The 16,498-nt window shown below is 40.1% G+C and overlaps 1 protein-coding gene across 4 annotated transcripts in view; it reads left to right on the top strand.

Moving 5' to 3' along the window:
- Positions 1 to 16,498, top strand: part of ccny (cyclin Y) — a 75,723-nt gene extending 59,225 nt beyond the window's left edge. For 2 of the 4 annotated variants that reach the window (XM_062020595.1, XM_062020596.1), the window contains 9 exons: positions 396 to 430; positions 567 to 590; positions 2,374 to 2,474; positions 2,553 to 2,588; positions 2,695 to 2,752; positions 8,639 to 8,758; positions 10,998 to 11,164; positions 12,962 to 13,124; positions 15,453 to 16,498. In XM_062020595.1, the coding sequence (XP_061876579.1) occupies positions 396 to 430; positions 567 to 590; positions 2,374 to 2,474; positions 2,553 to 2,588; positions 2,695 to 2,752; positions 8,639 to 8,758; positions 10,998 to 11,164; positions 12,962 to 13,124; positions 15,453 to 15,569 (821 nt within the window). In that variant the 3' untranslated portion in view covers positions 15,570 to 16,498. The remainder of the gene's footprint in view (positions 1 to 395; positions 431 to 566; positions 591 to 2,373; positions 2,475 to 2,552; positions 2,589 to 2,694; positions 2,753 to 8,638; positions 8,759 to 10,997; positions 11,165 to 12,961; positions 13,125 to 15,452) is intronic. The other 2 variants (XM_062020597.1, XM_062020598.1) reach the window with 1 other exon arrangement.

Below are 16,498 nucleotides of genomic sequence, written 5' to 3' on the forward strand. Positions count from 1 at the left end.
TTCGCCACACCTAGTGTGTGTGTGACAATCATTGCTACTTTAATACTTAAATTGTGTCTGCTGGGGTGATTTTCAGTCTATTAACATTTAAATGTGAATTGGGGTTGAAAAACTGTTTGATGAAATTGCTGACATGAACAAACTTTTTGCGTAATATTCAGATTTTTGGAGTTTCACTCGACACTTGTTATTTGAAGAGTAGAAACTGTAACATGAAGCATATTCACATTCATGCAAAAATGCTATTTACAGACACAGCTTGCTTTATTTATTCTGCTGCTGGATGATAAGAGACTGTGGCTGTATCCCTGCAACAATACTGACCTCTGCTGGTCAGATAGTTGTACTGCAACGACACTGACATGTCCTCACCTTTTCCTTTTTGTTTCTTTTAGTTCGAGAAAAGAGGAAGAGCCTCTACATCAATCATGTAAGTATTTGAACATGTCAAACCTTTAAAAGAACATTGCTTGTTCTGAGTAGTTCCTAATAAACAGACTTTTGTTATCACGGAATAACAATAAAGGTGCACAAATGGTAATGGTTGCCTCTTTATGTGTTGCAAGTTCACACACATTTCGGAAAACAAGGTAAAGATGTCCCATCGTGCCTCCACCCTTCACACTGCAGTGGTGCCTCGGGTTTCGCTCCTGAGCCGTTCCAAAAAACTGAATTGGATGAACATTTTCTGCGTAATAAATCATGTCAAATGAATCAGAACCAAGTTATGAACAAGTAGCATTTTCTCCAGAATGCATTCCTTTGCCATCTTCGGGTTGGGGAGGAGATCTTGCCCAAGTGGAGGAGTTCAAGTACCTGGGAGTCTTGTTCACGAGTGAGGGAAGAGTGGATGGTGAGGTCGATAGGCGGCGTCTTCAGTAATGCAGACGCTGTATCGATCCGTTGTGGTGAAGAAGGAGCTGAGCCGGAAGGCAAAGCTCTCAATTTACCGCTCGATCTACGTTCCCTTCCTCACTTATGGTCATGAGCTTTGGGTTATGACCGAAAGGACAAGATCACGGGTACTGAAATGAGTTTCCTCCGCCGGGTGGCGGGTCTCTCCCTTAGAGTTAGGGAGTTTGTCCAACCAGTCTACATGTGCTTTGTGGACTTGGAGAAGGCATTCGACTGTGTCCCCCGGGAAGTCCTGTGGGGAGTGCTCAGAGAGTATGGGGTATCGGACTGTCTGATTGTGGCGGTCCGCTCCCTGTATGATCAGTGCCAGAGCTTGGTCCGCATTGCCGGCAGTAAGTCGGACACGTTTCCAGTGAGGGTTGGACTCCGCCAAGGCTGCCCTTTGTCACCGATTCTGTTCAGAACTTTTATGGACAGAATTTCTAGGCGCAGTCAAGGCGTTGAGGGGATCTGGTTTGGTGGCTGCAAGATTAGGTCCCTGCATTTTGCAGATGATGTGGTCCTGATGGCTTCATCTGGCCAGGATCTTCAGCTCTCACTGGATCGGTTAGCAGCCGAGTGCGAAGCGACTGGGATGGGAATCAGCACCTCCAAGTCCGAGTCCATGGTTCTCGACCGGAAAAGGGTGGGGTGCCAACTCCGAGTTGGGGAAAAGATCTTGCCCCATGTGGAGGAGTTCAATTACCTCGGAATCTTGTTCACGAGTGAGGGAAGAGTGGATCGTGAGATCGACAGGCGGATCGGTGCGGTGTCTTCAGTAATGCGGACGCTGTATCGATCCGTTGTGGTGAAGAAGGAGCTGAGCTGGAAGGCAAAGCTCTCAATTTACCGGTCGATCTACGTTCCCATCCTCACCTATGGTCATGATCTTTGGGTTATGACCGAAAGGACAAGATCACGGGTACAAGCGGCCCAATTGAGTTTCCTCCGCCGGGTGGCGGGTCTCTCCCTTAGAGATAGGGTGAGAAGCTCTGTCATCCGGGAGGAACTCAAAGTAAAGCCGCTGCTTCTCCACATGGAGAGGAGCCAGATGAGGTGGTTCGGGCATCTGGTCAGGATGCCACCCGAACGCCTCCCTAGGGAGGTGTTTAGGCCATGTCTGACCGGTAGGAGGCCACGGGGAAGACTCAGGACACGTTGGGAAGACTATGTCTCCCGGCTGGCCTGGGAACGCCTCAGGATCCCCCGTGAGGAGCTGGATGAAGTGGCTTGGGAGAGGGAAGTCTGGGCTTGAGCAAAGACTATTTTGGTGAAAATGTCTGCGGAAAACAAGTGTTGAATCCAAAAACCAAGGTACCACTGTACACATCATCGTTGTTTCCTCATGTGGCGAGCATTTTGTTGTCCTTTTTTTAGTGGCAAGTTGCACCATTTGGTCCTTTGTCACACCTCTGTGGCCGTCTGTGGGTCTTTTGACTAGGTCTTTTTTTAACCTATTCTTCTTCATGTCCACCACAGCATCATCGGGGCCCGTTGAGAAGAAAGTACAGCTCGTGTTCCACCATATTCCTCGACGACAGCACCGTCAGTCAGCCCAACCTCAAATACACCATTAAATGGTAACTCCCCCGCCCCCGTCCTTGTTTTGACACTTTGAGACATTCACCTTTTAAGTCCGTGGTCTTGTGTGTTCACAGCGTAGCCCTGGCAATATTCTATCACATACGAAACAGGTAAGAAACATCTTCCTTGGGTTTAAACTTACAGGTTTAGTGCAAAGGAAGCCGCATAAATAGGAAGCGGAGGTTAATATTGAGTCCTGTCTCTCTTTCATTACAGAGAGGTGGATGGAAGAATGACGTTAGACATTTTTGATGAGAAGCTGCATCCGCTCTCGGTAAGTTCATAATCCTCTTCAACGTCCAAACCAGAGTTCAACCCTTTTTCATTTGAGGGGTGTGGAGATGTAACGATGTGAACATTTAGTATCGCGGTTATTGTGACCAACATGATCATTATCACGGTATTGTTTAAAACAGGGGTCACCAACCTTTTTGAAAGCAAGAGCTACTTCTTGGGTAGTGATTAATGCGAAGGGCTACCAGTTTGATACACACTTCAATAAATGGCCAGAAATAGCCAATTTGCTCAATTTACCTTTAACTCTATGTTATTATTAATAATTAATGATATTTACACTTAATTGAACGGTTTAAAAGAGGAGAAAACACGAAAAAAATGCCAATAAAATTTTGAAACATATTTTATCTTCAATTTCGACTCTTTAAAATTTAAAATTCAACCGAAAAAAAAGAAGAGAAAAACTAGCTAATTTGAATCTTTCTGAAAAAATTAAAAAAAGAATTTATGGAACATCATTAGTCATTTTTCCTGATTAAGATTAATTTTAGAATTTTGATGACATGTTTTAAATAGGTTAAAATCCAATCTGCACTTTGTTAGAATATATAACAAATTGGACCAAGCTATATTTCTAACAAAGACAAATCATTATTTCTTCTAGATTTTCCAGAACAAAAATTTTAAAAGGAATTCAAAAGACTTTGAAATAAGATTTAAATTTGATTCTACAGATTTTCTAGATTTGCCAGAATAATTTTTTTGAATTTTAATCATAATAAGTTTGAAGAAATATTTCACACATATTCTTCGTCGAAAAAACAGAAGCTAAAATGAAAAATTTAATTAAAATGTATTTATTATTCTTTACAATAATAAAAAAAAAATTTACTTGAACATTGATTTAAATTGTCAGGAAAGAAGAGGAAGGAATTTAACAGGTAAAAAGGTATATGTGTTTAAAAATCCTAAAATCATTACTAAGGTTGTATTTTTTCTCTAAAATTGTCTTTCTGAAAGTTATAAGAAGAAAATTAATGAATTTATTCAAACAAAAGAAGACCAAGTCTTGAAAATATTTTCTTGGATTTTCAAATTCTATTTGAGTTTTGTCTCTCTTAGAATTAAAAATGTCGGGCAAAGCGAGACCAGCTTGCTAGTAAATAAATACAATTTAAAAAATAGAGGCAGCTCACTGGTAAGTGCTGCTATTTGAGCTATTTTTAGAACAGGCCAGCGGGCTACTCATCTGGTCCTTACGGGCTATCTGGTGCCCGCGGGCACCGCGTTGGTGACCCCTGCTTTAAAATGTACTCACACACACTGGAATATTTTAACCGAGTTGACTTTATGATCTACGATAAAGTTTGACAAGCAAGGATGGAGGAAGCAGCTGATCAGTCGATCATGTCCACATTGACAATCAAGCTGGTGATCACGGCGGCGCTATAAATAGTTTGTCTGCGTTAGCACTTATAATAACAGTATCACTAATACTTGGTTAATATTAAAGTCATGAAATGTAAATGGAGTATTGTTGCTGCTTTTTGGATGGTTATTTATTGGCTTTTATGGACGTATTTGAGGACTTCCACACTGCAAAAAGTCAGTGTTCAAAAACAAGAAAAAAAATACAAAAATGAGGGGTATTTTACTTGAACTAAGCAAAATTATCTGCCAATAGAAGAAGAAAATTTGGCTTGTCAAGACTTTCCAAAACAAGTCAAATTAGCTAACTTCAATGAACCCAAAAATAGCTTAAAATAAGTATATTCTCACTAATAACAAGTGCACTTTTCTTGGTAGAAAAAAACGAGACCTTTTTGCTTAATATGTTGAAAAATATTCTTAAATGAAGTAAATGCTAGTGCCATTATCTTGACGTAATGATATGCGCTCGCCATTACATTTACTTATACTAAAAACGGCTTGTTACTCTCGGGGTCTCCTAGCCGCTCAGGCAAATCATATTGTCCGAAAATGCATTTCTCCATCGACAACATGACATCATCGCGCCAAGTGCGTGCTCTTTCAGTCGATCAGTGCGCATATATACAGCCCGGCCCCCGGCCAAAATTTTTTTAGTTGTAATTTTGAAGAACTATTTCTGTTCAAAATTGTTAGAAATGTTAAATGTTTAAATATTAAAGGCCTACTGAAAGCCACTACTAGCGACCACGCAGTCTGATAGTTTATATATCAATGATGAAATCTTAACATTGCAACACATGCCAATATGGCCGGGTTAACTTATAAAGTGACATTTTAAATTTCCCGCCACACTTCCGCTTGAAAAAGCCTTCGAAGGACGACGTATGCGCGTGACGTAGCCCGGGGAACAGAGGTATGCCTTCTCCATTGAATACAATACAAAAAAGCTCTGTTTTAATTTCATAATTCCACTGTATTCTGGACATCTATGTTGGTGAATCTTTTGCAATTTGTTTAATGACCAATGGAGGCTGCAAAGAAGAACGTTGTAGGTGGCTGTAGCAACACAAGGACCACTTACTCGGATAGCAGACGCCTAGCCGATGCTAGCAGACGCCTAGCCGATGCTAGCAGACGCCTAGCCGATGCTAGCAGACCCACCGCACGGATGATCTGGTGAAGTCCTTCGTCGCGCTGTCAATCGCTGGAACGCAGGTGAGCACGGGTGTTGCTGAGCAAAGCAGATGAGGGCTGGCTGGCGTAGGTGGAGCGCTAATGTTTTTATCATAGCTCTGTGAGCTCCGGTTGCTAAGTTAGCCTTAGCGTCGTTAGCAACAGCATTGTTAAGCTTTGCCAGGCTGAGATCTATTAACCGTGTAGTTACATGTACATGGTTTAATAGTATTGTCGATCTTCTGTCTATCCTTCCAGTCAGGGATTTATTTATTTTGTTTCTATCTGCATTTGAGACAGATGCTATCACGTTAGCTCATGCTAAAGATGCTAAAGAGCTTCGTCGATGTATTGTCGTGGAGATAAGAGGCACTGTAATGTCCATTTGGCATTCTCGACTCTCATTTTCAAGAGGATATAGTATCCGAGGTGGTTTAAAATACAAATCCGTGATCCACAATAGAAAAAGGAGAGAGTGTGGAATCCAATGAGCCAGCTTGTACCTAAGTTACGGTCAGAGCGAAAAAAAAAAAAGTATTTCACTGCATTCTAGTCCGTCACTCTAACGTTCCTCATCCACAAATCTTTCATCCTCGCTCAAATTAATGGGGTAATCGTCACTTTCACGGTCCGAATAGCTCTAGCTGCTTTGAAAACAATAGGAAAATATGAGGGAGTGAACAACTGACAACGTCACGCTACTTCCGGTAGGGGTAAGGTTTTTTTTTTATCAGAGACCAAAAGTTGCGAACTTTATCGACGTTGTTCTATACTAAATCCTTTCAGCAAAAATATGGCAATATCGCAAAATGATCAAGTATGACCCATAGAATGGATCTGCTCTCCCCGTTTAAATAAAGAAAAATCATTTCAGTAGGCCTTTAACTGTCAGTTTACTGTACTACTATATGAGTACGTGTTTTCTATTGTTTCATTGAACATAAACCAGCAGAGTCCTTTTGGCTGTCATCTGTTTTAATTACGAGACGCAATTGTGTCAAAGTCATGATTTTTTTTTTTCATGCTTGAAATAAGAAATGATGACTTTAAAAAAGTAGTTTCATACTTGTGAGTGTTGATGACACAACAGTTGATATTCTAGTTTCAAGCATGTTTTACTCAATATAGCTCATCAAATCTCAGCAACAAGCTGTAACATCTTACTGACATCATTTAGGACCAAAACACTTCAAACAAGTAAAACACTCTAACATCAAATCTGCTTCGTGAGAAGAATTATCTTATTAGACAGAAAATAAGCAAATATCACCCTTATTTGAGATATTTCATCTTAGATTTCACTTTTTGCAGTGCAATTGGCTTCATTTTTTTTCTACTTTCGAGTTAAAATCCATCAAAAAATACATCTGTCGTCACGTATTTCATAATGATTGTGAATGATAGGCAAAATAAAAATAAAAAAGGCAGTTTGACATGACATGACACATTATCTGTATGTAATATTGGCTGCATTTCTGATAGTTGTTTGTGCGCCATGTTGTTCCAGACCACAGCAAACGTTACACATAGTAATTTTGATAGTATACTAATATAGACACTAGGGATGTCCGATAATGGCTTTTTGCCGATATCCGATATTCCGATATTGTCCAACTCTTTAATTACCGATACCGATATCAACCGATACCGATATCAACCGATACCGATATCAACCGATATATGCAGTCGTGGAATTAACACTTTATTATGCCTAATTTGGACAACCAGGTATGGTGAAGATAAGGTACTTTTTAAAAATAATAATAAAATAAGATAACTAAATTAAAAACATTTTCTTGAATAAAAAAGAAAGTAAAACAATGAAAAAACAGTTACATAGAAACTAGTAATTAATGAAAATGAGTAAAATTAACTGTTAAAGGTTAGTACTATTAGTGGAGCAGCAGCACGCACAATCATGTGTGCTTACGGACTGTATCCCTTGCAGACTGTATTGATATATATTGATATATAATGTAGGAAGCAGAATATTAATAACAGAAAGAAACAACCCTTTTGTGTGAATGAGTGTAAATGGGGGAGGGAGGTTTTTTGGGTTGGTGCACTAATTGTAAGTGTATCTTGTGTTTTTTATGTTGATTTAATAAAAAAAACAACAAAAAAAAACAACAACAAAAAAACCGATACAGATAATAAAAAAACCGATACCGATAATTTCCAATATTACATTTTAACGCATTTATCGGCCGATAATATCGGCAGGCCGGTATTATCGGACATCCCTAATAGACACTTACATCATGTGTTGTCTTCATTATAACACTTATATAAGACTTTTAAAGTCATTTTGATAGTAGGCTAATATAGACACTTACATCAAGTGTTGTCTTCATTATAACACTTATATAAGACTTTTAATGTCATTTTGATAGTAGGCTAATATAGACACATCACGTGTTGCCTTCATTATAACTCGTATATATTTTTAAATTAGTAGTCCAATATGGCTCTTTCAACATTTTGGGTTACCGACCCCTGCCCTAAGTATTCAAACGACTCTTCTGTTCAACTCGAATATCACAAAACTCTGTAAAAAATAAAAAGGCAGGGATTTAATCGTGGAAGTTTTCCATTTTTACATTACAGTTTGTGTACCATTGAGGCACCAGCAATGTTTAAAAAGTACTGATTTGGCAGCGATATTGGTTCAAATGTAAACCATACTAGGGCTGCAACTAACGATTAATTTGATAATCGATTAATCTGTCGATTATTACTTCGATTAATCGATTAATAATCGGACAAAAGAGACAAACTACATTTCTATCCTTTCCAGTATTTTATTTAAAAAAAACAGTATAATGTCACCATACTTATTTTGATTATTGTTTCTCAGCTGTTTGTAAATGTTGCAGTTTAAAAATAAAGAATTATTAAAAAAAAAATAAAAAAAAATTAAAGCCTCTGCGCATGCGCATAACATAGATCCAACAAATCGATGACTAAATTAATCGGCAACTATTTTTATAATCGATTTTATTCGATTAGTTGTTGCAGCCCTAAACCATACCCATCCTTGAACTGAAATAGTGCCATCAAACCACTTCCTATCTGCTGCAGCTATGCATCCAGGAGAGGGCGCTGTCTCACAAGTCAATTTACCTAAAGGGGTCATATTAGGATTATTTTCCTACATTTAAAAAACTTTCTTGTGGTCTCCATAAGATGTAGTGGTGGTTCTTTGGTCAAAGTTCTGCTTAAATTGTGTTCCACAGACCATCTTTCAGACTGTCTGTTCAGGACATGCCGTTCGTGTGTTACTCCAATCATTTGACTATGGCCGATGTTTGCTTTGCAGAAGTCTGAAATTCCTCCGGACTACGACAAGCACGACCCTGAGCAGAAGCAGATTTACCGCTTCGTCAGGACGCTCTTTAGTGCTGCACAGCTCACGGCCGAGTGTGCCATCGTCACATTGGTGAGAGCGCGCATGTCACATGTTTCCCCAACCACGCCTTCCATTAGATCGATACAATACGATACATGGATGGATAGACTTGTGTAGGTCGACAAAGATATTGAAATATTCTAGATTAGAGCTCTGGAGGATTACTTTTTATCAGTAAAATATTTTTTTTAAATTTTCAAATAGCCACTATTGGCTAATTACATACCAGTATGTTCTCATTAGGGTTACAAAGGAGTGGAAAGTTTCCGGTAAATTTCCGGAAACTTTCCCGAAATTTACCACGGGAAGTTATAAGCTCGGGAAGTTTGGAAATATTGACCATTTTTGGATTATTCAAAGTTGGACACCGTCCATGGGAATTACTAGGAATATATGGGAATTAATGGGAATATATGGGAATTCATGGGAATATATGGGAATTAATGGGAATATATGGGAATTAATGGGACTATATGGGAATTAATGGGACTATATGTGAATTAATGGGAATATATGGGAATATATGGGAATTAATGGGAATATAAGGGAATTCATGGGAATTAATGGGAATATATGGGAATTAATGGGAATATATGGGAATTAATGGGAATTAATGAGAATATATGGGAATGAATGGGAATATATGGGAATGTATGGGAATTAATGAGAATATATGGGAATTAATGGGAATATATGGGATTTAATGGGAATATATGGGAATGAATGGGAATATATGGGAATGAATGGAAATTAATGGGAATATAAGGGAATTAATGGGAATATATGGGAATTAATGGGAATTAATGAGAATATATGGGAATTAATGGGAATATATGGGAATTAATGGGAATGAATGGGAATGAATGGGAATATATGGGAATTAGTGGGACTATATGGGAATTAATGGGACTATATGTGAATTAATGGGAATATATGGGAATATATGGGAATTAATGGGAATATAAGGGAATTCATGGGAATTAATGGGAATATATGGGAATTAATGGGAATTAATGAGAATATATGGGAATTAATGGGAATGTATGGGAATATATGGGAATTAATGGGAATATATGGGAATTAATGGGAATATATGGGAATTAATGGGAATTAATGATAATATATGGGAATTAATGGGAATATATGGGAATTAATGGGAATTAATGGGAATTAATGGGATTGAATGGGAATATATGGGAATGAATGGAAATTAATGGGAATATAAGGGAATTAATGGGAATATATGGGAATTAATGGGAATATATGGGAATTAAGGGGAATTAATGGGAATATATGGGAATTAATGGGAATATATGGGAATTAATGAGAATAAATGGGAATTAATGGGAATATATGGGAATTAATGGGGATATATGGGAATGAATGGGAATATATGGAAATATATGGGAATGAATGGGAATATATGGGAATTGATAGGAATATATGGGAATTAATGGGAATATATGGGAATTAATGGGAATATATGGGAATTAATGGGAATATATGGGAATGAATGGGAATATATGGGAATATATGGGAATTAATGGGAATATATGGGAATGAATGGGAATATATGGGAATATATGGGAATTAATGGGAATATATGGGAATTAATGGGAATATATGGGAATGAATGGGAATATATGGGAATGAATGGGAATATATGGGAATTAATGGGAATATATGGGAATGAATGGGAATATATGGGAATATATGGGAATATATGGGAATGAATGGGAATATATGGGAATGAATGGGAATATATGGGAATTAATGGGAATATATGGGAATGAATGGGAATATATGGGAATGAATGGGAATATATGGGAATTAATGGGAATATATGGGAATGAATGGGAATATATGGGAATGAATGGGAATATATGGGAATGAATGGGAATATATGGGAATGAATGGGAATATATGGGAATTATCTGTGCATGTGATGGAGGAATGCACTGCACATGTGATGGAGGAATGCACAGTGCAGGGTTGAAATTTGACTGAATTTGCATGAAATCAGGTTGTTTTAGCTAACAATCATGCTGCAAGATCTAGCATGTTGCATTCAATGTTTGTTCCCATGAATTTCCCATTAATTCCCATGGAAAATTTCCAACTTTGAATATTCCCGGAATTTTGCAACCCTAGTTCTCATACACACACAGGACACAATCTTAAAAAGGCAAAGCCAAAATATAGAACGATCCTAATTGGGGCTGACGTTTTAAAACGTGTTACCAGTTTTGTGCTTATCTTTGTGGGAAAGGTGTACTTGGAGAGGCTCCTGACCTACGCCGAGATCGACATTGGCCCGGCCAACTGGAAACGTATCGTGCTGGGAGCCATTCTCCTGGCGTCCAAAGTCTGGGACGACCAGGCGGTGTGGAACGTCGACTACTGCCAGATTCTCAAGGATATCACTGTGGAAGACATGTGAGTTAAACACAAAATAGCACACACTAAACAGCTTGGGCAAACTATAAAGCCTTCTTGAAATGAGGTTTTTGCACCGGTGGCCCAGGGGGGTCCCCACATCTGCGGTCCCCTCCAAGGTTTCTCATTGTCATCCCAAAAGGACAACTTGCGATCTTGGATTGCGAGTCGTCTCGTATCAGTGTTTGTGTCCAGAACATCGAGTACCGTGACGCAGACAAAGCAGAGACAGGGCGATATCACGAGTGTCAGCACATTTCCATTTCATGAATAATCATATATTGTGTCTAACTGGGGCTGCTGAAATGACCCCCCTTACTTCAGAAGCAGCTTCAGTGATGTCACCAGAGACCTCCCAAATAAGTAGAGGAGCACGTGGGACTGTACCTTAGAGCGTGGTGGGAGATTGTAACTGAGTGTGCAGCCCCAAACGTCTCTCCTCATTGAGCCAAATTGAACTCTGTCTCTGCATGATTCCTTGCTTCTTGTCTGTTTAATAGATGTCGTCAGTGTTTGAACCTGACATCTGCTCAGTTACAATTAAGTGTAGGAAGCATCTTGACCTACCGTATTTCCTTGAATAGCCGCAGGGGCGCTAATTAATTTAAAACCTCTTCTCACTCCTGCGCTTACCAAAAGCATGCGGGATGGGCAAGCATGCGCTAATTATTTTAAAACCTCTTCTCACTCCGGCGCTTACCTTATCATGAAAAGCACATTTAATAAAAAAAACTTTATTATGGTCTTACCTTTACTTATAAATGATGTCCATCCGCAGCTGCTTCTGATCAAAGGCAGTCTTCCTTATCTTTCTTCAGTTTTAAAAGTCTCTGGAGATATTCCTTTAATTTTTACCTCCTGCTTCGATTGAAAGTCCAGTTTAGAAAACTGTTTTATTTTAGGTATGTAATCCTCCATGGTAAAAGTGCAAGCAAACGATCGCGGCTCACGCATGCTGCTTGTCTTCTTCTGCAGCACCGGTCTTCTGCAGTACTGGTAGTCGCAAGAAGGATCACTAGCGCCCTCTACCACCAGGAGGCGGAAGTCATTTAATGACTCATATTTGACCCGGCGGAAATGCCAAGCATGCGCTAATTATTTTGCGAAACGAGTTTGACCCGGCTGTAATTCTGGGCAGGTGAATACTATATTCCCGGCGGCAATTCAAGGAAATACGGTATATCTTTTTAGTCTGCTTTATACCTTTGTGTGCATTATCCTTTCCAACCTTTTCCTTGCCATCCTTTGTAACTGAGCTACTGTGTGGAACAATTTCCCTTGTGGATCATTCAAGTTTGTCTAAGTCGAAGTATTCCATATCCGTCTTTAGAATTGTGTTTTCCCAGAGGGAACCTAATACCGTAAACGTACAGCCACCGCTCTGACCTTTACCCTCTGTGTGCACGTCTTTGGCTTCTGTAGCCCACCTGTTTGGCAAGCATGTGTGCATACATGCCATCATGTTGGGGGTCCAACTCTCATATCGCAGTGACAGTGACTGAGCGTTTGACCACAGATTTCCTGGGCGGATCAATTTCCAACCCCCCCAACAGACCAAGAGAACCAGATCCAACCTTGGCTTGTCTTGTAAAATAAGTAGTCATGGACGATAATAGCTGGATGAGGGCCACAGTTAGGACTGTCTAAATTTAGCTTCTGTGTTGCCGAGTCTAGGCAGTAGGCCATGAAAAAGAGCGGAAATGGATCTAACTCCACAAACGCTCGGTGTGCTTCCACGTACGCTTCATAATTGTCTGGCTGAGTCACCGTCTCACTGAAGATCTTTCCTCGTCGCAGGAATGAGCTGGAGCGCCAGTTTCTGGAGCTGCTGCAGTTCAACATCAACGTGCCGTCCAGCGTCTACGCAAAGTATTACTTTGACCTGCGTTCTCTGGCTGAGGCCAACAACCTCAGCTTCCCTCTGGAGCCCCTCAGCAGGGACAAGGCCCAGAAGCTGGAGGTGAGTGGCGGCCACACTTCTGCAGTATTCTGTTGGTCTCACTAGACCCCGGCTTTGTCCTGCATCTCATTATGATGCCACGTCCTTTGTCTGAAAGAAGGCGGAGCAATATTGCTTAGGTCTAAGACCCTGGCATGGGATTTTTCCACCTATAGTCGGAAATCCGTCTTTTTTATCCCTGTAAAAATGTAAAGGTGCTACGTGTATCATGATCGATATTAGAAGAGCTCTTAAACTAGCATGTACAAAACTGGAACACAACTTGAGGTTTTCCATCAAGCATGGAGTGATAGTTTAATAACTTATAAACACACGCTTACCTTCGCCAAAACTAATTACTAATCCAATCTCATCCGCCTCAACAAAAATGATCCTAAATATTTGTTCAGTAAAGTAGCATCGCTAACCCAACAGGGGACTCCTCCCAGTAGCTCCACCCACTCGGCAGATGACTTTATGAATTTCATTATTAAGAAAATTGAACTCATTAGAAAGGAGATTAAAGACAACGCATCCCAGCTACAACTGGGTTCTATTAACAGAGATACGAATGTATATACGAGGGATATTGCCCTCCAAAACAGTCCCTCTCTCTTTGATATTTTAACATTAAAGGAACTCCTGCGACGTGTAAATGGGATAAAACAAACAACATGTTTACTTGACCCACTGTTTGTAAAATTAGGTCCATCAGTGCTAAATATTATAGACGTATCACTGGCCCTGTTCCCCCAGCTTTCAAAAAAGCTTATTCATCCTCTGCTCAAAAGACTTAACCTCGATCCTGACCTCATGGTAAACTACCGGCCGGTGTCCCGCCTTCCCTTTATCTCGAAAATCATCGAAAAAATTGTTGCACAGCTCCTAAATGAACACTTAGCGTCTAACAATCTCTGTGAACCCTTTCAGTCCGGTTTTACACATTCCCTGTTGATTTGGGGTAAGCACTCCATTTATGTCGAAATAGTTTGTCTTCAAATTCCACATTTGCATCTCGGAGTGACTATTGCTACTTGAAATGCTTTTAATTCACTTACTTGTTTGTTTTATATGCGACACTCTGGAAACAGCTTTGTTGTTAATAGTTCATTAAATCAAGTGGACTGGATGAACGTTGACTTGTTGGACAATTCAGAACATCGTAAATTGACATACCGCTCCGATAACGCCTTAATGTAACATTAATGACGAATCATAAACTCTTTTTTATGTTTTAAAAGTAGAAACTAATTCTTACACCTTTTGCCAATAAACTAAAAAAATATATATTTATTTAAATGTAACGCAAAATATTGCCTGTGCAGACTGCCACTTCATACGTTTCAGAACAAACAACAGAACCTTATTTTATACGAACTATAAGGCCATACTTGCCAACCCTCCCGTTTTTAGCGGGAGAATCCCGTTATTCAGCGCCTCTCCCGACAACCTCCCGGCAGAGATTTTCTCCCGACAAACTCCCGGTATTCAGCCGGAGCTGGAGGCCACGCCCCCTCCAGCTCAATGCGGACCTGAGACCGAGTGGGGACAGCCTGTTCTCACGTCCGCTTTCCCACAATATAAATACGCTTGCAAGTTCCAAAACGAATGGAAACAAGAATTTCAGTTCATCCAGGACAGTTCGAAGGGGAAGGGGTATGTTGCCTGTAAATATGTAGAACAGACTTCTCCATTGAACACGGTGGCCGAAATGATATACTCATCATGAACGGAGAAGTTAAACAGGACAATACTGCCATCTAATGGATAGATAATTCAAGTATTTATTTTATGTAAATAAAATAAATATATATATATAGCTAGAATTCACTGAAAGTCAAGTATTTCATACATATATATATATATATATACATATGTATATATATATATATATATACATATATATATATATATATATATATATATGAAATATATATGAAATACTCGAGTTGGTGAATTCTAACGGTAATTAACCACGCCCCCAACCACGCCCCCCACTCTCCCCCTCCCCCCCCAACCCCACCCCCCACCTCCCGATATTGGAGGTCTCAAGGTTGGCAAGTATGTATAAGGCGCACTTAAAATCCTTTCATTTTCTCAAAAATTGACAGTGCGCCTCATAACCCGGTGCGCCTAATGTACGGAATAATTCCGGTTGCGCTTACCGCCCTCGAATCAATTTCATTTGGTATATGGTGTAATGATAAGTGTGACCAGTAGATGGCAGTCAAACATAAGAGATACGTGTAGACTGCAATATGACGCCAGTAAACAACACCAACACTTTAAATGTTCCATTGAAAATAAAGAACATGTTCCTTCCCCTCATGTCTTTCTTCCGACTCCCAGGCTATCTCAAGGTTGTGCGATGATAAGTTCAAGGACCTGAAGAAGCTGGCCAAGAGGCGATCGGCGAGCGCAGACCACCTGGCAGGCGCGCGCTGGTGTCCCGCCATCCTCTCCTAGTGGCGGCTGGGCACAGGAAGAGGAGGACCCAGGCGGGCAGGTGTCCGACACGATCCACGCACCTGGCACACCTCTCTGGTTGTTGTACATAGAGGAGGCCGCACTGCACTGAGCCACACCCCACGAGGTGTGGGACACAACGACATGAAGGCTCGCTGGAGCAAAATGGAAATACCACGCGTCGAAATAGCGGCGTGGCCACGTTCCTCCTCCGGTTCTTATTTTACAGACCCCTTTTCAATTCCACACATTCCACGATTGGACACGTTGAGCTACCGGCCTTATATTCCATTTCCTGCTCAGTGAGCCAAAGAGAATCAGTGTTAAAACTTCCAAGTGTCTTGGACACTTCAAGCAATACTCTGCCCGGTCAGGTGGAGAAGAAGCATGCGTTCTACTTTCTCTTCTAAAACCACTGGAGACACTAACAACTTTTTACCCTCACTACCTATTTGGTTGGTCTACGATCCTTCTTCCCGCAGCACAAGTGACAGAAGCCACTCTTCAGGTTAGTTTTATGTTCGGAAAATGTGACATTTATATAACACTGCTCACACAGATTGTATACCTTTTTGCTAATGTGTGTCTGTAGGGTGGAGATACGGTGCCAGTGTGACACAATATTTATATTACTTTCTACTGTACACCAGATTTCAATGGGCGCCTGTACCCGAAAAATACTCCCCCCTCGTTTTGTTGTATCAAAGTTTTGTAACGACTGAAAAGTCGCCATCTTGCTACAGTGCATCGATTTAGGCTGACGTGATTCTATTTTTTTAGAGCCAGTCCGTGAACTTTGTTCTATATTCTATTGACAGTACTCGAACAGGCGGACAAAGTAATATCCGCCAAGTGAAACTTCACTGTGTGGCATTGTAATGTACATTACATTTATAGCTAATTAAAAATATTGTTTTAACAAAAGCCAA

Source organism: Entelurus aequoreus, linkage group LG15 (genome assembly GCF_033978785.1).
Source record: "Entelurus aequoreus isolate RoL-2023_Sb linkage group LG15, RoL_Eaeq_v1.1, whole genome shotgun sequence".
Taxonomy (NCBI): Eukaryota; Metazoa; Chordata; class Actinopteri; order Syngnathiformes; family Syngnathidae; genus Entelurus; species Entelurus aequoreus.